The following is a 24,120-nucleotide window of genomic DNA, read 5'->3' as shown; positions in this document are numbered from 1 at the left end:
CGAGAAATCGAATGCGCTTGGTCCCGAGTCACTCCGGGGCTTCCTAATCCAAGAATACGCTGTAGGCCCAGGTGGAGCTCCGGAAGAGCTTTGAAAATATTTTTTGTCTTTTATGTTCAAACTGGATGCTGAAATTGGCCTTTCTTTGACTTTAAAATGAGACTCCTGAATAAGTAACAAGAAACTTTTCTATAATTTGATGACCTTTGGCCTCCTTCAGCCAGTCCACTGTGTAAGCTCCTGCATGAAAGCACGATGCATATCTCAGATCTGATCATGCGCTGTGAAGAATGATATCAGTGCGCACGCATGCTGATCTGCACTGATTGACGGGTTCACACACATACACATCAATTTCTCTTTTTCAAAGACCTTCTGACGAGAAATCGTATGCGCTTTATGAAGAGACGGTATAAATTTGGACTCGAAAAATGAACTCCTCTTGTGGGTTTTAATATTTATATGCAGAATAACTATTTTCCCTCCTTTTTCGGTCAAACAAATAATCTTAACCCAACCAAGCCGAGAAAAATTTTTCGGCCTAAGAAGCCCCGGAGTGACTCGGGACCAAGCGCATTCGATTTCTCGCCCGAAATTACCTAATAATCAATACCCATGACGGCACAGGTTTTCTCACGCCAAAATTGGGAAAAAATGGGCCCAAAACATCCCTAAAATCCCAAAAAATGCCCATTTTTCGGTCACTGAAGCTTCGAACCGGTTCGGGACCCTGCTCAATCGATTTCTGGTCCAAAAATACGTAGATTTCATCATACATGTACCATTTTGCATATGCACAACCCATCGGAATTGAATCATTGATCGTTTTTGAAGGCCATTTTAGCGCCAAAAACACAAAAATCGATTTTATTTTCGAAGAGCTCGATAGAATATTTTCATTTTAGGCTTAAATGACTGTGTATGCATCCTACTTCAAGATCCCGAAGGAATTTTGAGTGGGCAACACTATTTTATTTACCTCCCTCTGAAACGAACCGTGTGTCGCTTTGTCCATTGATTTCAATAATCAGCCCGCTGGTATGTAAATTACTTATTCAATAGACATAGACAATGAGGTTTGAAACTGAGCCTTCTTTTAATTTTTAAGCTTTATCTCTCTTTGAAATTTCCGCAAAAATAATTGCTACACCAAAAAATCTAAAACTTGATTAGGTTTCACCAAAAGACGAATAAATTAAAAACGAGAAACGGCAGCATTGCGAAGAATGGTATATCAACGGCACAACTCCCAAACCACGTACCTCATTTGCAGTGTTCGAAAATCTCCGCTCCTTTTTCAATTCTTTATAGAAGAACAAATCAGCATCATCACTTGAAGTTTTCTCAGAATTTCCCTCGCACAGAGAGGAAAATATCACAAAAGTTTTCCAGGATTGACGTTGAGTAGCTCTTCATTTAAAAAGTAAAGTACGACAGAATGACAGGAGGTCCGTAACATCGCAAACCGAGTTACGTGGTTCGGAGTTTCATCGACAATATATGAGCGTCGTAGGCAATTTGCAAACGGCTTACTAACGTGTTGTTTCGATGAACCGCAATACACGCATAGGCATACTTAAGGTTTGAGTGGTAATAGCCTCTACAAGCCTGATCTCGACTTGATCTCGCCCCTTCATTTTGCCGTGATACCTTATGCTTTGTCGTGCAGTTACTTTAGTTGCTTGTCCGAGCCAGACCCATTTAATGACACGGATTTCACTACTTGCTCCAACGAATTTGTCTTATGCTATACCTCACATTGGCGGCAGAAAAGCGTCTAATCCAATTGATGGCAAAATAATCAGGACCATAATCTTATTCTTTTATCTCTGGATTTCATATTTTTCCATTCATTACCAGTGGCTTGTGAATTGCCGGCGATCACTGATTGAACCGCGTTCACCAGAAAGGAACCAAGCCATATCAGCTACTGCCAAATTAATTTGGAAATTTAATTATTTTACATGGAAACGGCTGTGCGGATTTTTGTGCAAACTTCAGTGAATTTTCTTCATAGTACGAGGCAAATTCCTGAAAATTTCCAAAGGAATCCGCACAATCAAATTGCTCAGTTGAGTTAGGCAATAGCTAAATTGGCCTGGTTCCTTTTTGTTAAACGCAGTCCACATGTTCATAGTCTTACGCGCAACGACGCTTAACTACCACACCGTAACGTGAGGATGCGACTTTCACAAAGGCGCTGCATACAACTATTCGTACTTAATGGATGTGCGGGTTGCATACGCATTCATTTGAAGGCGTTTTAACTTTCTTCGCTCTTGCCAGGCTGCAGTGACCCTGACCCTATTATGTATGCTATGTTTTAATACAGGATGTAAAAATCCCACCACTTTATAGAATGCTCGACTTTAGGACGACGAAAGAATGCTCGTGAAAATACCGCCATGATGGTTTATCCAAACATGAATTTTCAAATCCGGATATTTTGCAAAGGAATTTGACAAACATTAACCCAAGTTGAGCCGAGGGCAGAGAAGCAACAGAGAGCCGGCAGACGCGGAGCCTGAATTATAGGGTGTCACATTGAGGGGTTTCAAAGAGAAGTTTCCGGGACGTCTTTCCCGTAACAGGAGATTGCACCGCAGACGAAATCTCCCGCGGAAAAACTTCAGCAGTGAACTTGAGTCAAGTCCTCAAGCTTTCCCCGGCGCAGTTTTTCCGGGTAGATTTAGGATGGCTCCCGAACATAGTGTTTGAGACTTCGCCTGATCGCACTTTAATGGCGCGGCTCAATATAAAAGTTCTTGCGCTGTGCTCTGAGTTTCACGAACGGAATCTACCTGTATACCTATCTGCCGAATTTTAGAACTTGAAATTTTCATAATCCTAATCATTAATCATCCGATGCGATGTTTTTCCTTCAGACTTTGAAACACGGCGATTTTGACTCACCTCCTACAAAATGAGTATAGTTTGAATTCGCGTTATGTTCCTCAACCTCTGAAACGATTGGAAATCTCACATGGGTGCATAGCGCTCGTTTGAGGGCCCATAGCTGCCAGATCGTACAGAAAAAGCAGCACTTTCCTCAGTAAAATACCTACATTTAATTGCAAAATCTGGCAACTTTGTCTGAAGTCGAATTCCGCGGATTGTATCCCTAATTTGAGAACAATGTGGAATTTGTAGTGTATTGTTTCCAAGAGAGCTCCTCAATAACTCCTTCGACCACTATGACCGCGGGGCGCCTGAGAACGGCTGCAGAGGCTCCAATAATGGGCCTGTTGCAAACTTCAGCTAGAGCAAATAGAAGATTTGTACCTAATAGAAATGGCTAAAAATCACGATGAGCGCATCACACTGAAAAAAAAAAACACATTGGATCTAGAGTCCAGACTCTTGAAAACATTGACAAGAAAAAGGACTCTTGATTCAATCAGATTTAAGCTTGAATCAAAAGGAAATCCGCTCAAATTAAGAGGCTTGGTTATTGATTTAAGCAAAAATCCGATTGAATCAAGAGTATTTTTTCTTGTCAATTTTTTAAAGAGTCTGGACTCTAGATCCAATGTGTTTTTTTTCCAGTGCATGAAAGTCGTTAATACACTCCTATCTTCACAATCTACGCAAGAAAATATGTGTTTTATGAAGCTTCCGACTTCAAAAATGAGAACACAAGCAGAACAGAATTAACTATACCGATGTAACCTGGAAAAAATGCGCGTCATTGAGTACTCCTTCATTTTATTTTTTTGAAGTAGACCAAATCAATATCATTCCTTGAAATTTTCCCGGAATTTTCTCCGCACAAAGAGGAAAAATCACAGAAATTTTCAAGACTGGATGTTAAGTAGTTTTTCATTTAAAAAATAAAGTATAACAGGAAGTCTGCGACGTCGCAAACCGAGATACGAGGTTTGGTAGTTTCACCGTCGATATCTCGTTTGCGGTGTCTGAAAATCTCCGTCTCTGTGTTATTTTTTTAAATGAGAACAAATTGACATCCTTCCTTGAAGTTTTTGCAAAATTTTCTTCGCACAGAGAAGAAAAATGACGGCAGTTTTAAAGAATTTCTGTTGAGTAGTTTTCCGTTTAAAAAATGAAGTATGATAGGAAGTCTGCGACGTCGCAAACAGAGTTATGTGATTGTCGACTAACACCGTCGATATGTTTATCACAATGATAGGATTTGTCTCTATCTATCAATGTATTCATTAATGCATTATACATTACTGCAAGTATTTGCAGAATTTTCTTCGCACGGAGAAGAAAAATCACGGCAGTTTTAAAGAATTTCCGTTGAGTAGTTTTCCGTTTAAAAAATAAATTACGACAGGAAGTCTGCGACCGCAACTGAGTTATCTGATTGCCGACTTACGCCGTCGATATGCTTCTTGTTACAAGGATGCAAAATAACGATGGATTTTGTTTAAATTACATGATTCTCTAGCTACAAAAGTAGAGAATAGAGTGTTGAATCACCTGATGACTGGCTGGATACCGCGAGGAGTGTGGTGACACCTAGAGTGGTTCTGCCCGGCACAGAGTCAACATCCATCCAGAAAGAGACCCACGATATGACTACGATAAGTATGGTCGGCAAGTACGACTGCACAAGATGGAACCCAACCGAGCGGCTAAGATAAAATTCCGCTACCAGACAACTGTAGTTTCCTGAAAAAATTGATTCATGGAATTAATAACCAGGTGAGCGAAGAGTAGTTAAGGTATGAATCCAAGCGTTCTGATATATGTTTCGTAACCAAAATGTCACGTAAAACACGATTTACGCGACGAAAATCACTGAAAACATTTAATAATTTTTCTAGTCTCACTAAGCTCTTCCAAATTTTTTCCAAATTTTTCTTGTGTGATTTTGTTGTTAAGCAAAATGTTCCTACTGATCTGGGTGTTTCCTTGAAAATTTTAAAACTACCTAGTGCGACCAAAAACAAAAAACAAAAACAAAAAAACAAGAAAACACCTCCTAGTGAATATATTGACATATTTAATTTACATTGGTTCCAAGGATCTCAAAACCCTCGCTCACAAGAAAAACAATGGTTTATTTGAAACAATCGATATATAATATAAAATACTCGATATAATCGAGATAATCTCTCGTCAAGTAAATCGGATTTTATCCTTAAGTCTGCAAATTGGCATATCCTGTATCAATACTTTAACGAGAATTCAACACACGCTTCTGAAGTATACCAACCGATTTGGAAGGATTCTTGGCAATCTGTGGCTTGGATTTCGACGATCTCGAATTGGGGCATTTTCAACCCCCGGCCCATGATAATCGGATTTACTGACTTCCACTCCAACTTCAATTCTTCCGTTGTCTTCGAAACTGCAAGAGGAAGAATAAGAAAATATTAATAAGAAGCTCCCTCAGAGTATTGAATTTTCACCCAACCCCCAACAGAAAACAAACCAAAAGCAGATACATGTCATTTCTGGAATAAATAAAACCGACATTGATAGCTGTTGTTATCGATAAAAATAATGATTTATCACACGTACGTAAACCAAGGCACTATAAAATGTTTAATGAGGAACTGTGCTCGAATCAACAAGTGCTTCTTCCTTTCTTTCCCCTTTCCCCTTTCACCTTTCATCTATTCTCCCTCCGTTCACTCTCGATTTTGACCAAAAAGTTGAACAAATAAAAGATCCATCAGATAATTTGAAAACATGACAGCGCAATAGAGAATAGAGCTAATGCGAAAGTTGCAATTGAGATTTTTTGTACATGTCAGTCTACAAGCAAAATTTTTAGATTGGCTGGAAGTATACCTATACTACGTCATTCCACATGTCTCGGTTCTCAAAAATATCGGGGAAAAATGTATATTACCACTCTCTGTAGACAATTTGTATTTTTCGGAGTAAATTTGGCGACATCCGAATGTTCATGCGGCGTTTTTCAATGACACATCAGAACGGCGGGTCACTTTTTTTTTTAAAAAAGTGAATTTCTATTGATAGTGCGTCGCCGACGTGACAGGCGCGGAACTAAGTGCGGAAAGTGAAAACGCCTTCATTTTCATGCTATGCAACACGGTCATCCATTGAGCACGAATAGTTGCATGAAGGCGCTACTATTAACGGCGCGAGTTGCGCCCGTATCAGCTGAGGTTTTTCAGAGCTTTATCACTCCTCACCTCTTCAAAAAAGACGCAATAACCGTGTAACAAAAAAAATCAGAAAGGAAAGTCGCTGTATAAACTCTCAAACGCTGAAATTTATCCCCTTTACATATGAATTACAAAAGGATAATCATGAATATTTCTCTTTGATATTACAACAAGTATTTTCGGATTTTACTATACGTTCAGAATTAAAAAATGATTCAATCGATCGACTGCGAGTTTGTTTTAAAAATTGCCCCATTCATAAATAGACCTTTGAAGCGTCGAATGAAAACATGGGTAGGCACTTACAGCTGGCAACCTCCATCGTGCAGACTTGGCTGTCTAGAGGGAATTTCGATAGGTCCATCATGCAGGAGAATGTCAACTTCAGCCTGGAAAAAAGGAGACATATGTACAATTTTTGTGATAAAATCGCAATTAATTTTGTTCTCCAAAAGACAATTACTATTAATGCCGCACTGAGGAAAAAGTTCAGTTAAATACCAGTGCAGAGTGTGTGCGCCTCATGACCCTATACATACTGCCGTGCAAACGTCTGACTGCTCGAATGGCGTCATTGGCGGATCCAGCAAATTGGCAACATTGCCTTTTCTCTATTTAAAGCTATGAAAATGTATCGATTCTTGGAGGGGCCAAGTGCTCCGACAAGAGTCGATTATTTAGCATAGGTTTAAATGGCGGAAATCCAGTGTTGCCATATGGCTGGATCCGCCTCTGAATGGCTTATACTTCCTTAGCACTCGTGTAACTTAACCGTCCAAACCGGACTCTCCGTTCATACAACTGCACTTCGGTTCATACAACCGAACTTAAAAAATAGTTCGGCTGCATAAAATTAGGATATGGTCACTAGAACCGAAAGAATTTTTTATAAATCGAATAGTGCGGCGAATACAGAAAATCGCACTCCGGCTTATATAACTGAACTTTCTTCATGTGTTGGTGTATGAAAATATAAGGAATAAAATGTGACATTTTCGAGACTGCCGGGGTCAGCGAGTGCCGTTCACGTTTTTCTACAATTAATCTACAATACCTTTCCCCGATCGTTGCAAGACAAATGCGACAATTTTGAGACGTCATCACGACAGAGATTTCATATAAACTGAAAAAAAAAAAAACACATTGGATCTAGAGTCCAGACTCTTAAAAACATCGATAAGAAAAAATAATCTTGATTCAATCAGCTTTAAGCTTAAATCAATAACCAAGCCTCTTAATTGGAGCGGATTTCCTTTTGATTCAAGCTTAAATCTGATTGAATCAAGAGTCCTTTTTCTTGTCAATGTTTTCAAGAGTCTGGACTCTAGATCCAATGTGTTTTTTTTCCCAGTGTAAGATAGGGATTCATATTTCTGGCAAGCGGTCCCTCTGGCAAAGTGGCGAAGAAACTTTTTTGCGAGGATCTTTTAATTCACCTCTCCGACATTTAATCCGGCAATTAGCATCAGACAGGGAGAGGAGAGAGAAGGCGAATGAAAAGGGGGAACCCGGTTGCCGATTTAATTAAATTTTCCGCCTTTCTCTGGATTACGCCCGAGAATGTTAACATCGGCACGGCAACGCATGGCCAAGAGGGCAAAACCGACTTTCTTGTTTTGCGAGATCTGTATTTGATTTGTTTTCGAGCGGTACTGCTGCTTTCGCGTAATTTTTTTCCCATCATTTGTTTCATTAAGAGGCACTTAAATGATGATGGTATTCAGATTCATCTCGGAAAAATAGCTGCAGAATTTAATGACCTAGCTGTGCAAAACATAGCATTTCTTTTCCTGGGGAGAAAATTTCAATCTTGATGACCTAGGTATTTCTACAGCTTATTTTCACGGGCAATGGATGCAGGTAGCCAGCGTTGGTTCTATTCGAGAGGCAGTGCCTATCGGCAAGTGTTCCAGCTCAAACACATCAAAAACTTAAAATTTACAACAGAGAAAGGACAAAAAATACATCTTCAAAACCATGAAAAATGAAAAAATTAGACCAAAAAAATATGTTAGCATTTAATGTTTTAATTGCAAGAAAAATACGTAAACATATGTTCTTTCCTATTTTTCCGAGTAGGTATTTTGTATCACGAGTTTTCAAAGTGAAATTCTTGCCACCCAATGACTCCGATGTCAATTTTTTTTCTTTTTTTTTACATAAAACTTTCAAAGAGCCTCCCAAAATAATCGCTGACTTTCGCCCCTTTATCGGTATTCGACCATCAAACCAAGGTTAAAGTGGAAGCTTATAATAACAGAAAACTCAGGAAAAAATTTCAAGATGAGTAAAGGAACTGAATTTGAGTTACCGGGGGGGGGGGGGGGGGGGGGCAAATGAGTCAAACTCCGGCCTTATTTTTCGCTATTTTCTTGTTGAATTGATGAGTCTACGGGGTCGTTAGCGTTGTTTACACATGTTATACACACCGGTTCCTACGTATTTTTACACGCAAAATCTAATTTTAATGTTGACGAGTCGATGTATCGATCGGGTATATCGATTTTTTAAGATTCTTTACGGAAAATCGACGATTTTTTTGGATTGGAATTGTTCATTTTTGATTCATGGATGACTAAATGCACCTAATAAGACTGCAGTACACCGAGACCTAAGTATTTTTTCTTGTAGAGTCGATTTTTAATGTTAACGAGTCGATACCTCAATCGCTTATACCAAATTTTTGCAATTTTTTATGAAAAATCAATGACATATTGGTATTAAAATTGGTTATTCTCCATCCGAGAAAAACCAAATTTTGGGTTGGAACACAATTCCGGTCGGGTGATTTTCTAGTTAAGTCAAGTTTTCGACTGGGGCACATTCCCGGTCCAGTAGAAATTAAGATTTTGAGCTCGCCCACTCGGGAGAGCTCTTTGCGATCGATTTCTTTTAGCATTGGTAGTGTCCGTGGCGACAAATGGATGGTTCTCGTTGCCGTCGGAGGAACGGCCAAAATCCCATTGATTTCAAGGTCTAAAAGTTGAATTTTCGCGGGTTACAGTTTTCCTCCGTCGAACATTTCCGTTCCCTCATTCAACTGAGGATTAATTGTTCCTCGTTTGCTACACTAGAGAGCAGCACTTTCCAGTGGCCGAGTATATCATAGCATGTTGCTATGGTTTTATAGCAAATTACCTAATTGTATGTTATCATCCTCTTATCTTTTCAATGCAGTTTTTGTGTGCAGTTGTACTTGCAATTGTTATTATTTCTTAAAATAAAAAACATGGTGACCTCGACGTGATTTAATAATTTGTTCAATTAATTTTAAGTTACTAAGACTAAGATTGAGATTTGCGCATAATTAATGGATAATCCTTAAGATTGCCGTTATTGGTACCATAGAAGGTTAATTAACCTCAAAATAATTGCATGCTTGAGAGCTCGGTTGAGACTCGCATTGGGATCCTTTCAGAGTTTGTTTAAACCTCATATTAAGAATGCTTTAGGATTCGTTTGAGCCCCTCGCATTAAGAATGCTTGGGAGTTCGTTTGAGCCTCGCATTAAGAATGCTTGAGAGTTCGTTTGAGCCTCGCATTGAGTTTCTTTAGAGTTCGTTTTAACCTTAAAATACAGATGCATGAAGTGCTCTTTCGAGCTCCGTGCTATTTATAGTGCGCGAGGTGCTCCATTGAGCCACCGCATACATACAAAGGCGTGATGTGCTCCATTGAGCCACTCGCATACAAAGACTTGAAGTGGTCTTTCGAGCTCCACGCTAAAATTCAAGTGAGTTCCTTTTCCGCTCTTAGTGTATACCATAAGTATTGTGTAAGAATTATGGCAGAAACGTTCCTCCGAACCGTGCTCAATTATAGTTTCTTTGAACTCTGTGCCGATAAAAATTCAGAATTTCAGACTGCCAGCTTAACAAAGTATAACCTTAATTCAAGTTGGCGACTTGATTTAAAAAAAAAAAAAATTAAAATTAAATCATATGGTTTCATTACATTGTTGACAAGTTAAGAAAAAGCTTATCAACGATGAAAGCCAGAAACAAAAATGCGATGGCAAAAATAGCCATTGCAACATTTGCCGCAAAATCACATTCATAAAAGATAATTCCATTTCTCTCTCTTTATTTCTCTTTATTTATTGAAATGTGAAAAATTTGACTTATGAAATTACGTCATAACATTTTGCATCGGCATGTAACCTCTGATAATTGGGTAAAGATTCATTTAATACGTATACAATTTTAGAAAAAAGCATTAATAGTTGTTAATAGTTTCCCAAAGGCGAGCTCTCCAACACAGTAGTGTTCGTGTGTGTAAGATTTTCGATTTCCGGTCAAGTGTTTCAAGTGGATAACAAATCCCGTGGATTTGGGTTTTCTGTCGGTCAGATTTCCGTGTGTGAGGTAGGCAGCCCCCGCAATTGATTTCGCAGTTGCCAGGGGGGCAGCCCCGGTGCGGGGCCTCTTGGTTGCCAGGGGGGGCAGCCCCGGGTTTGGACCTCTCGGTTGCCAGGGGGAGCAGCCCCGGTGCGGGGCCTCTTGGTTGCCAGGGGGGGTAGCCCCGGTGCGGGGCCTCTCGGTTGCCAGGGGGGGGCAGCCCCGGTCCGGGCTCCTTGGTTGCCAGGGGGGCAGCCCCGGTGCGGGGCCTCTTGGTTGCCAGGGGGGGCAGCCCCGGGTTTGGACCTCTCGGTTGCCAGGGGGAGCAGCCCCGGTGCGGGGCCTCTCGGTTGCCAGGAGGAGCAGCCCCGCTGCGGGGCCTCCTTGGTTGCCAGGGGGGGCAGCCCCGGTCCGGGACTCCTTGGTTGCCAGGGGGGCAGCCCCGGTTAGGGCCTCTTGGTTGCCAGGCGGAGCAGCCCTAGTGCGGGGCCTCTTGGTTGCCAGGGGGGGCAGCCCCGGTCCGGGGTCTTGGTTGCCAGGGGGGCAGCCCCGGGTTTGGGCCTCTTGGTTGCCAAGGGGAGCAGCCCCGGTGCGGGGCCTCTTGGTTGCCAGGGGGGCAGCCCCAGTCCGGGGCTTCTTGGTTGCCAGGGGGGGCAGCCCCGGTGCGGGGCCTCTTGGTTGCCAGGGGGGTCAGCCCCGTTGCGGGGCATTTTGGTTGCCAGGGGGGGCAGCCGCGGTGCGGGGCCTCCTGGTTGCCAAGGGGGGCAGCCTTGTCCGGGGCCTCTTGGTCGCCAGGGGGGGCAGCCCCGGTCCGGGGCTTCTTGGCTGCCGGGGGGGCAGCCCCGATGCGGGCCTCTTGGTTGCCAAGGGGGGCAGCCCCGGTGCGGGGCCTGTTGGTTGCGAGGGGGGTGCCCTCGGTTCTGGCTCCTGAGAATGCAGGTGACACTGTAATTCGTACCCCGTTGCCTGAAGTCAATGAATCGCCTTCAAATGGCCGGGTATGCAAAATGACTACCTTGACGCACGAATAGTGGTATCAGAATTTTGCATTATGTTTACGGAATGATTTGAAGGCGCTCTTCTGTATCCACTGTGAGTGGCCTTGATTATTGATGTTGACCAAAAAGTTTACAATTTCGAGTTTCAAATTGAGCCGCATATTCGAAAAATGCTAGGGAATATTATTTTGAAAAAATAGCAAGATTGTTTTTTCCTTTACGTCTTATTTCAAAGAAGAAAGTGCAGGCGGCTGGATCAAATTGTGTATTTTAAGTTCATTGGTTCGGTCACCATATTCTGAAGCGAAACTGAAAGAGTCGCCGTTTACAAGATCGCAACTTACTCAAAAGCGGTTGTGAATATGAAAATTTTCGCACGGATAAAATGAGTTTTCTTTGATTAACTGTGAATAATTAAAATTAATGAAAAGGTACTTTGTCCACTGGTCCATAGGAAAGCGTAAAACGTGGATGGATGGAGCATCGATGACCAACTAAATCTTATCTGATAAGGAATTTTAAGTGTGAAACCCTTTTTTCAGTTTTTAATGGATCCAAATCCACCAACAAGTTTAAAACACTAATTGCAAAAATGCGTATCTCCTGATGAAGTGTGGATTCTTAGTGCCAAAAACGCGAATCCAGGCATTTCTGCCGTATTTTCAAATAGTTCGAGAAATCATTGAAACTGCTGATGAGTTTGAAAAAACATCTTATTCTTGCTATCCTCAAGAATTATTACCCTTCTACCGACAATAAAGAGGAATGCAGACAGTTTTTTTACTCTCCTGGAAAATCGTTTTTTCCGAGATTCGCACTTCTGCACTTTCACCATCGATAAAGTGCTTTAGTATTGTTTAATTAACATTTGCACAGGCAGTGATTGTGATTGTTCAGTCAGTAATTTTTTTCTCATTAATTTCTTCACAAACATTCTCAGGTATATATGTTGCAGGCAATTAGCAATCGCCGGCAAATTGCAAGCAATTCGTGTTTCATTAACAAATTAAATCGTTTTAAAGTGAAAAAACGAGATTGAAAGTAGGGATGATTATGCTTTGAATTCAATCATACACTAGCCCCTTCTCCCTCGATACATGGTGCCAGCTAGCACACTCGCGAGTTCGTGAAATGTCATCAATAATCTGTGTTAGGTTCGGTTAAGCAACTAAACTAACTCCTTGGCAAAGCGGAGAGTATCGCTGGATTTGAAGGCGTGAAAGAAAGCTTTAATACATGATAATTACAATTTGACGAATTGACAAGTACGGAGCTTGCAAATTGCCGGCGATTGCTGACTCCCTGCGACTTATACACTGAAAAAGATTTCAGAGATATTTATTTCCATCTTTAAGATTACATGTACTTTTCTCTCTTCTAATCAGCATGTGTGTTTCTTTTTTGTTTCTGGTGCATCCCTCGGAATTCTTGGATTCAAAAATCGACGATCTTCCTGAACAACGCAAATCGTCAATTAAACAATTTTGAGCGTTCAATTAAACGGGACACTTGATTCACTTAACTGAATCTTTAAATTACGAAAATTTGACTAGACTGAAAATTTGATTCGATCGAAAATCTGACCGACCGGAAACCACAATCAACGGGATTCGTTATTCACCCGAAATTTCACTTGACCGGAAATCGAAAATCTTAATTTCTACTGGACCGGGAATGTGCCCCAGTCGAAAACTTGACTTAACTAGAAAATCACCCGACCGGAATTGTGTTCCAACCCAAAATTTGGTTTTTCTCGGATGGAGAATAACCAATTTCAATACCAGTATGTCATTGATTTTCCTAAAAAATCGCAAAAACTCGATATAAGCAATCGTTTATATCGATTGATAAATCGACTCGTTAACGTTAAAAATCGATTCTACAAGAAAAAATACTTAGGTCTCGGTGTACTGCAGTCTTATTAGGTGCATTTAGGCATCCATGAATCAAAAATGAACAATTCCAATCTAAAAAAATCGTCGATTTTCCGTAAAGAATCTTAAAAAATCGATATAACCAATCGATATATTGACTCGTCAGCATTAAAACTAGATTTTGCGTGTAAAAATACGTAGGAACCGGTGTGTATAACATGCGTAAACAACGCTAACGACCCCGTAGGCACATCAATTCAACAAGAAAATAGCGAAAAATAAGGCCGGAGTTTGACTCATTTGCCCCCCCCCCCCCCCCGTAACTCGAAAACGGTTCCTATACTCATCTTGAAATTTTTTCCTGAGTTTTCTGTTATTATAAGCTTCCACTTAAACCTTGGTTCGATGGTCGAATCGAATACCGAAAAAGGGGCGAAATTTTGGGAGGCTCTTTATAAAAATTATCAGCTAACATTTTTTGCGCAAGTAATTTTATGAGCTGTGCTATTCAGGAGGGTTGACCATCATAACGAAATTCTGCGATACACGCCACGGACCCATTCCAGTGGTAGAAGTATCGTCTCATGGATCTCGGTTTGAGACGTTGCAAATTTCCTGTCACATTTTATTTTTCTGAAGAAAATCTAAGCACTTTTAATGCACAAAGTGTTGCTTGATCCTTTTTTCACTCTTCCAACAACATTCTCTGAAAAGTTCTTTCTTAAAAGTAGAACAGTATCCTCTCGAAAATATAAAATATAAGCGGAAATTTTTAAATATCGCCATCAAAGTCCGTAACAAGACGGCTTGATAGTTTTACCATAAATTTTATATCCACCCGAAAAATACGTATAGTCTTCTGTGACTTTTGCACTCCTCTTTCAAAAATATAGAAGTTACAGTAATTTTCATATCGACGGTGAAACTACCAGACCACGTATCTCGTTTGCAGTGTTTTAAAACCTCTGCTCCTTTTTTATTTTTTCGAGGGAGAAAATTTCAAAATCACTTCTTGAAATTTCCTCAGAGTTTCCTAAGTATAGAGAGGAAAAAACACGGAAGTTTTCATGAATCGATGTTGATTATTTCTTTGTTTAAATATAAAGTATGGCAGGAAGTCTGCAACATCGAAAATCGGGATACGTGGTTTGAGCGTTTCAACATCGATATGTATTGCGATTTATTACTTACAGGGGCGGATCCAGCAATTTGGCAACAACGGATTCCCTCCATTTAAACCTATGTTAAAGAATCGATTCTGGTCGGGGCACTTGGCCCCTCCAAAAATCGATACATTTCCATAGGTTTAAATGGAGAAAAACAGTGTTGCCAATTTGCTAGATCCGCCAATGTAACTTACCTCAACATGTACAAGATTTCCCCGTCGGGATTTATCCGGACAAGAACGTTGGGAACGGTGACGAACTGGAACTCGGCATGTTTAGCATTCGGAAAGTAGACCTCGGGTTTCCAGATGGCTTTCACTAAGTTCGGATCGTTCAGGTCCAGAGACTCGGTAATGGCTGAGTGTTTGAGACGCTCGTCTTGCCACTTCTGTCGTAGGTACAGATCCACCTCGTAGTCCTGTAACAATCAACGATAGGATTTCTTCAGTGGCGTGACGTGCTTAAAATCAAGACAAAACAATGAAAACCTCCCGAATAGGAAACTCAAAACTAATAGAAAACACAACATGAGCAGAACAAGAGAAAACATAGGGGACCAGTCCCAAAACATTGATAATCAAAATAAAGAAAGAAAAAGAGATAAATAAAATTACCCTAAGTTTTATAGTATTATAAAAATAAAAATTGATTCATTGCGATTTATCGATCGATCTACCATTTAAACCGATAAAAAAGGATCGAAAAACAGATTGTTCGCGACGAACACCATTATAATTGATTCATTACCATAGTTTCAAATAGGGAGATATTGTTACTCGATCACTCACGCTAGTTTTCACCATTGAGAAAAAAAGGAGGTGTTTGCATTTCGGGCATCTTAGAATTTTTTTGATGACGTAGGTCGGTACGGCGACTATTATCATCGATTTTCTCGGAAATTGTGTAGTTTATAGAAAAAATTCATTCTACATGAAGTGTTTGAAATTACATCTTAAGTTGATGTAAGCAAAAAAATCGGACGTTATGGTCCGTTTTTCATACTTCGAATTCCGGATTTGGCTGACCAGATTGTACCGACCTACGTCACAGGGTACACAATCCTCAAGATGCAAACACCTCCTGATTTTCTTTATGAGTTTTCACTGCATTTTTTATGTATTTAAACGAATAATACTTCCGAGAAATTAGCACTGGGAAAAAAAAACACATTGGATCTAGAGTCCAGACTCTTGAAAACATTGAAAAGAAAATGGACTCTTGATTCAATCAGATTTAAGCATAAATCAAATGGAAATCCGCTAAAATGAGGAGGCTTGGCTTGGTCCTTGATTTAAGCTTAAATCTGATTGAATCAAGAATATTTTTTCTTGTTGATGTTTTTAAGAGTCTGGACTCTAGATCCAATGTTTTTTTTTTTTTTTTTCCAGTGAGGTTCTAAACATCTCTTGATTTAAAAACTTACTTTGGACCTTGAGATAAATGCCAAAAATGAAAAGGCAAGTATCTTACTCTACACACGATATAATCATGAGAGTATAACGCGTAACGCATGTGGCTTGAAGCGGCCAGGAGGAGTTGTCCCCTAGACATACATTTTAAATTATCAACGCTTATGAACCTTGGTATGCTGTATTACTGTGTCCGTATTATTTTAAAAGTATAAAAATGAACCAAATAACGAGAACGCCTTCACTTTTTAAGTATGCAACAAGTTACGCACGAACAGTTGTATGCTTGTTATTAAGGATTTAGCGTCGTATTTTTCGTCCGTATTAAAAAACTAGGGGTTCGCCCTCTACCGCTTCGCAATCCAACTCTCCGAAGCGCTTCGCGTCCCAGGAGTTGTAAGTTACGCGTAAATCTTACGTTCTTATATTATAGAGTAAGATCAGTGGCGTGGCGTCAATTGCGATTTATCGATTGTTATGTCATTTAAACCTATGATAAATAATCGATTATTAAGGTGTTCGCCGCGAACAGGAACACCCTGTTAATCGATCCTTTTCCATAGGTTTAAATGACATCACAATCGATATATCGCAATTCACGCCACGCCGCTGAGTAAGATAATTAGGGTATTGCAGAGAATACACGAGAGGGTACCGGTTAATCGTACTACCGAAGATATAATCTGGTCGTAGAGGAAGAAAACAAGTATTGTATTAGAAGTCGAGAAAATTCCGTGAAATCTTCCCGATGAAAACGAAGTTATCTGAGCGCTTTTAGCATTGGCCTCATTTCTTTCCATTGTACACGGCATCGAGGATTTCTTCCGCCGGTATTAAAAAATACCTCTCTCTTTCAACTTTTAAAGGCCCTCGCGGCCCGCAGGTGCACACGTGGGGAAGCGAGGGAGGCCGACATTTTGAGGGAAAAACGCTTTTAACGAAGAGTCTAATCTTATCCATCCCTATTAGGCGTGAGAATTCAATACAAATTAAACCCATTTGCTCACACCCAGTGGCGAGGCGTGAATGATCGATACCTCCCATTTAAAAGCACGGTAAAGAATCGATTATTAAGGTGTTTGTTGCGAACATCCTGTTAATCGATCCTTTTTCGTAGGATAAAATGGTTGATCAATCGATACATCGCAAAGCACGCCACGCATTTGCTCAAATAGAGGCTGCCTTTGAAAATTTGGGCCTTCTCTTCCATTCTCTGCTCCATCTACGTTTCAGCTGAGAAACATCGCAAGGTAACCAATTCATATTGAGAAGAAGTCAGGAGTAAAAGAAGAGAGAGAGGAGGAAAAACAGCTGAAGTTCTAGTTTTATAACTTTACAGAGTGCTGGAGGTTAGATTAGGTTCGGAAAACGAAAATACTGACGACTGAGCTTGTTCTAACAATCGTAAGAAGTGATGAATTTATGTGATTTTTTTAAACCTAAAGATCCATTTCGCCTGACTGCCATCACAAATCAAACAAAGTTAACATCATCATTTTCGGGCATTATTGCTACAGAATGACGACAAAGGCAACAATGACAGCAAGAGAAACTCCCTCCAGGGCTTGTTATTTTTGCGACGATGCACATTTAAAAGTTTTGATTGATGAAAACATAAAATCTCAAGCGGTATCGTTCGAACTTCGTGATTAATGAAAACGTTGAACCTCTACACCAGCCCTCCCCCTTCCGCAGGTAACCTTGCCCCTGCCACGTTGCGGGAGGAGGGGGGTAATTAAATCCCCATCTTTATACTCCGGTGTACCGACCCTCGCTCATATGAAACGTTGTCACGTACGATGAAAAAGCAACGCCAAAGGTCATCGCACTATCTCATCTCATTTGACCACGTGCAGTTTCGACGTAATCATTGTGGCAACATTTTCAAGCGGCAATGCAGAACCTGGGGATAATAAAAATAACAAAATAAACTTCCCTCCATTGAGAATCTAAATGACGCTCGCTTTTACATTGTGTTAGAATATTAGTGTTTTTTCGATCTACCTATAGAAAGAGAACGGATTACGGGAAGGACGATCAGTTAAAGTTCTGTTCATACGCGGTGTAACTTTTCTCGCGACATAGCATTATTGTTAAATAGTCGATGGCCTTGGAGGACAAGGCGCACAAGTGCAATTTTTCCAAAAATTGAGGGATTAAGTGATTTCAATTAAAACTAGTCTTGAAAAATATTCTGGGAAAAATTTACTACTGATATCCGACGATTATGCATCAAAAAGTGAGTTTGAACATTCTTTTCGCCATAAGACTCCTGCAATATTGAAACTTTAAACACACATTTCTTGAAATATAAAAAACTGCACTTGTGCACCTTGTCCTCCAAGCCCTTCAATTGATGGTGAGATGGGTACACGCGAACAAAAATTGCGCAAAAAGATGGGAACTTGAACATGCCGTCTCATGTAAGTTTTCATTTAACTTTTTGTTCAAATGCTGTGTAACTCTCCGTTCAAATAACTACGGAAATGACAATTGCAAACTTTGCTACAGCTAGGAGGACAGTTCTCTCTGCCTTTAAATCGCTTACAATCTCCGTTCTTTATACCACCCACTTTGGAGGAAATTGTGGCTACTCTAGTTTTTTGCTTCAAAAACTAAGTATACGGCCACAAAAATCTAATTGGCCACAGTAGATAAGTCACCACTCCCACCATTCGATATTACTTCACGTAAAATATAAAATGACCGCAGACTACCATCTCACCACACAGGATTGTTCTATTTGACGATGAGTACCGACAATGCAATTTTTGAGTCTTTGGAAACTTTGAAACTTTTCAAACAGACATAAAAAAAATTGACTCCTGTAATTCTTTTAGAAAGGGAACGTAACAGGAGGGAAATTCGAAGAAAGGCTGCCAAAACAGAAGCTTGATTGGGTCTTTTCTGGGAGGAGACAGAGAGGACGCACTGTGAAAAGATGGCGATGTGCGGTTAAACGAAACTGAGGGAATGTCAGCCCCCCGCGAGGCTTTCGAGGGACAGGGTTATGTGGCGGTTGGGTGTCGCAGAGCGGCAGAGACGGCTCAAGAAAAATTGCAGATCCAAACGGGGAGAGGGGAGTTGCAGTGGCTCTTCAACACCCTGATATGCATCGGCCCTAAACCCGATTCACCGGTATTGGGATTCTATCACCATCAAAGGGCTTGATTTTATGTGTGGGAATCCAGACAACGTTACCATTGACTCCAGAATCCCACCTTTCACCGATGCATTATATCGGGAAAATGAGTTCAGCGGAAGGGCTGAGATTCGCTGCGCTCCAGCGGTTGGAGTAAAGGCGGAATATAACAGTAAATGGGCAAAGAAGTGCTATCGTAATAGCATTACCGAATTACTGGATATTGACCATCTGTAGTTGCCATGTGGTGCGAGGTGGACTCTCTCTGGACGGTTCTATCGGGGATCAGGGCTATCTCGGGCTCATCTATCGACGTCGCAGCTGAAACCCGCGATGCCGCGGCAAAGAACGCCCGAGCGGGCTAATGCAATGCTTTAGGTGAGCGTTAATACGCCTTAATTAGTTTCATTGCCAAGCCATGTTGCCCGCTCGATTGCTCACCGCCGTGATTCCAGCAAAAAGTTCACTTCATTTTTTTTTTTTTTTTTTTTTTTTTATATAATAAAATGTACTACTGCCCCTTACGGGGCATTAATTACATGGATGTTAGCTTAAGCTTAAAGCTAATCTTAAAACTAATATTATAAGATTTTGTTTTTAGTTAATAAATACATTCAGACCTTAACCTACGCTTCTCAATTACAATCCTACGTTATCCTCATCATTCATACAAAAACATACATACTACAAGAAAAGCAGATGCAACACAAAGTTAGCAAATGCAAAATAAATTAGTTAAATTGTCTAATGGCTTCACAATAGGAGCCATCGGTGTCATGGGCACTCACTGTAAAGTAGTACCCCGCATTAAGCTGCGTTTTGTTTAGGTACACCTCATTTGAGGAAGCAAAGATATGTTCTTTATTTTTCGATTTACTCACTGGAAAAATGCTAGTTCTTCGTATTTCTACTCTCAGTTCTGGCCTTAAAATGATTAGAAAAATGGTGAATTTCATCTCAAGCATGAAAAAAAAATGTTTGTTGCACTACGATGCTTATAGTAGAGTCTAGCTCACATCTATTTCAATAGTCGGTGATAAGGTTAAGCGTTTGTGGTAAAAATCAATTCGATGCCGGTAGCAAGTCAAGTTCGTGACCTAGATTGACAGCATTGTTACCCGAAGGACCTTTGAAACTACGACTAAAAAAGTGAATGAGCCTTGGAATCCACTAAAGCATTGTAAATTTTGTTTTTCGAATGAATACTTTCAAGCCGACATTAGTGCAACGAACATTTTTATCGGCAGACATCTCGTAAACTGACCATTCGAAGTTGCACATTCCTACTACCTGTCACGTCTCTGCAGTGTCTCTTGGTCTATTGTAGATCAATGCCGTTGATCACTAAAGTTTGTTTTTATCTGAAATGTCATTTTAGGCTCAAATTACTCACCTTTTTGCATTAAAATATGCAGCTCAAATAGCACTCTAAATCAACACAGCAAGACTCAACTCTTCGTAGGTCGCGGTCGGACCAATATAAAACGCCTTCAAATGAGCGTGATACTGTGCAACACACCAGAGTTTAAATAGTTGTATTCTTAGGTTCGAACCTAACTCAAGTAAATTGCGCTCCCAAACGAGGCATGTTAATCTGTTACCTGCTGTATTTCAAATTATCTAGTATGTTTAATGCCCATTATCGCCCGTGACAAAAATTTCAATTTCAATTGATTTAAAAAGGAAGATTTATTATTATAAATGTAGCCAAAGAAACAAACTCCTCTGCGGAAAACCTTTACTATACACTCTTATATACACTTTTATACTCTTTAAGCGCTCCCGTTAAGTACCGAGGGTTATTTTTCTTTACAGGAAACTCAAATTCCTGATTATATTTTCAAAACTCCGAAATCTAATATGACGGACATGCCTTGAAATGCTATCTCGGCTCCTGTGCGATTGATATCGGTAAAACTCGGTATCAGGGAATATTTTTTGACGATAAACTTGATTTTTTTTCGAATTTTCAAACTTCAAAATTCAAGATGGTGGTCATGGTCTGTAAGAGCCGTATTGGCTTTTCCAGAAGTATCTATCCTTGCAATCAAGACATGTATTAATTTTCTGTTCATTTTTCATAATTGATATACCCTCAGTTAATATAGACCTTGATAGGTCGCGCTCATCTGTTGAAATTGCTTGGTTCGCATTCTGAATGATTTAAATTTCACATCTTCAACAAGAGTCCTCCTTTTACTAACTACTCTCCTGACTCTTAAAATTCAGTGGCAATCACTGAGCACGACATCAAACACGAGTTGGACCGATCCTCGAAACTTGCTTAACACTTTTCCTCCGACAACCTCGCCAGTGAAAAACTTGGAGATTATTTCGTTCCGGTCCGTTCCACAGTGCGCAGCTTCTTGCCTCCCTTCAACTCCCTTGGCATTTGCTCTGAGTGTGGATAAAGCAAACATCCGTTTCTTTAAAACTTAGAATTACCGGTGGCATAAAAAATTTTGAACTGAGCAAAAGAGCAAGAGTTGCTTGAGCTCTAATTTCCTTCCCGCGGCACAAGCAGGTGTTTCCGCCTTTGAATGTTGCCTAATTGCATATAACTTTAAGATATATAAGGTTCGGAGATGGCAGTTTCCACTCGCTCTTCCGATGCATCAAGGATGTTTGTGAGTAGGAAAGTCATACTACGATTAATCTAAGCGAAGAATATTAATCTTATAACTTTTTTTTTAATAAAAAAAGAAGAAGGAAGAAGATAATTTGTCCAAAAAACAAACACATATCAGTGATGACTCCACGGAGCAAAAGGGGTTATCCTCTAAAATTGTGGTACCACCCCAATACCGGGAGTTGAACCCGGGACCTGTTGACCTAAAAGCAGACGCGCTGCGACCACTAAGCTAACCTGGCTGGCTCTTTCCAGCCTTTATTACAAAATACGCGTGGCATGAAGGCAAAATTCCGGATCTTCTTGTGAAACTCCACACTTTTTCAGTACTTTCGGATCGCCCTTAAAAATCAGTAATATTTCCGAACTTTCCGGATTAGCAGACTACCTGTCAATAGTTGATACCATATCGACGGTGAAACTACCAGACCACGTATCTCGGTTTGCGACGTCGCAGACTTCCTGTCATACTTCATTTTTTAGATGGAAAACAACTCAACGTCAATTCTTGAAAACTTCCGTGATTTTTCTTCTTTGAGTGATGGAAAAGCTGCGAAAACTTCAATGAATGATACTGGTCTTTTCCTTTACAAAAATAAAATGTGAGAGGAGATTTTGAAACACCGCAAACGAGATACGTGGTCTGGTAGTTTCACCATCGATATCCATACGCAGCATACTTTCACCGTGCGTGGGTTCCTATGCGAAGCCTCCAAAATATGTTTTCTCCGCAGAGGCAGCAGCGAGATAAATATGTATTTCTGTAACTCACTTCAAAGGAAGCAATTCCGCGAAGGAGAGAGGTGAGGACTAGTCGCGAATGAGCGGTCTCCTCGTAAGCAAAATTTTTCAATAAGGAAAAGAGCGGGCCATAAGTTGCGGCAGCGAGGTTAACTTTGTGTTCAAATTCATATTCGAGTGGTCTCATAAGTGCCATCGTCGAAAGTTTCTCACCCTCCGCGCATACTACCGTGCTAAGCAAGAATGCCGTATGAACTTTCGAGAGTTGCCAAATTTCCTTCGATAAAACATGCATTCTGGACGAAATTTATGCATATGTTCCCTCGAAACTTTCAGACATTTCAGACTAAATTGCGTAAAACATTGTGTCAAAATTTTGGAAACAAATATTCACAATTATTTCTCAGTAAATTCGATTTTTATTGGAGGAAATTTGGCAACGTCTGAAGGTTCATACGGCGTTTTTCCTTAGCACAGCAGCATCGACTCGCCTCAGTTCCTCGTACGTGTGTTCAATCAGACTTTAATACAGGTTAGACTCAGTTCGAGAGTCGCTGAAAACGTTTGTCGCGACCTTGTCCCAGAGTGGCGCGTCGCACTTTGCGATAGGTCGGTTAAGCTGACATTTAACCTACGTGAAAGGATCGATTATTGGAGTGTTCGTAATGGACGCCTCAATAATCGATTCTTCACTACAGCTTCAAATGATGAAATATCGATAGTCGATTATGCTTTCCTTGCTATTATTGTCTTGGAGATTCTTCTCTTCAAAGTCGCTCCATTCCTTGCGAGGAGAATTATTTTTCGCTCTCTTTGTTTTTCTCATGAGGCTGAAAACGCTCATGATATGATATCATTTCTTCGCATTTAAATGGAAGGGAACTTCCACTGTGATGAAAGCCCCCAAAATAAACGTGCTATTATGGATCTCAGGCGTCATATCAGAATAGATAGAGTTCCTTTTCATATAAAGGCGTTCATTTTTTCTTGATTTTGACAGAGGGAGAACCCAAGGTACCGATGGCGTCGTAATAACAACTGAACCTGATTGCTCCTTCATTTTCATGGTTATATCGTTTGTGTTACGCAGAAGGCAATACAATTGCTTCATGCCTTCTGCTTCCTTTGATAGAGTTTAATTTAGGATCCATGACAGTATACGATCGCAAAAAATGAATGCAAGGAGACAGAATTTTCATAGGTGACAATTTATTTGTAATAATATGCGAAAATATTAAGAAAAGTATGAGCTATACGGAAACTTTTATGACCGTTTTTCCCTTGTTCACGCGTCTTTGTTTTTCTATCTCCATCTATTTTTTTAAGTCAATATTTCCACTTAGAAATAAAGTCGTATCCTTTTCTCCAGTCGTCTACACTAAATTCAAGGGGAAGAATAATTGTGAACTCCGTTGTGTATTTATGACTACCTGCAAGGTAGAGATCTATGTACGTGACTAGAAACTTACAATTTAGTCACTGTTGTTGTAGAAGATACAAACATTTTGTCTTATTTAAAAAAAAAAAAAACCTAAACGTGAGATCAAACAAAAGCTACACGGCAGTTTGGGATCATAGAGTACATAGAGTCAGTGGCAGAGTAAGTGGAAGAGCTGGCGTCACTTTTAAGCATTTTCCATGCAGGTCCCGAATTCCAAAACCCCTGTGTGACGCCGGGTCACTTTTTTTTTTTTTTTTTTTTTTTTAAAGTTGTGTTTGT

At 40.3% G+C, this 24,120-nt stretch overlaps 1 protein-coding gene across 1 annotated transcript in view; it reads right to left on the bottom strand.

Annotated features, from left to right (window-relative positions):
- The window catches only part of LOC109042614 (glycine receptor subunit alpha-2), a 79,885-nt gene that overhangs the window by 9,197 nt on the left and 46,568 nt on the right, over nucleotides 1-24,120 (bottom strand). Inside the window, exons 3-6 of the mRNA XM_072300184.1 lie at nucleotides 14,674-14,897; nucleotides 6,411-6,493; nucleotides 5,183-5,317; nucleotides 4,444-4,635 (exon numbers count right to left, since the gene is read on the bottom strand). Coding sequence (XP_072156285.1) covers nucleotides 4,444-4,635; nucleotides 5,183-5,317; nucleotides 6,411-6,493; nucleotides 14,674-14,897 — 634 coding nt within the window. The remainder of the gene's footprint in view (nucleotides 1-4,443; nucleotides 4,636-5,182; nucleotides 5,318-6,410; nucleotides 6,494-14,673; nucleotides 14,898-24,120) is intronic.

The sequence above is a fragment of the Bemisia tabaci genome, chromosome 4 (assembly GCF_918797505.1).
Source record: "Bemisia tabaci chromosome 4, PGI_BMITA_v3".
NCBI lineage: Eukaryota > Metazoa > Arthropoda > Insecta > Hemiptera > Aleyrodidae > Bemisia > Bemisia tabaci.
Note: the sequence above shows the minus strand (reverse complement) of the source record. Positions and strands in the feature narration are given on the sequence as shown.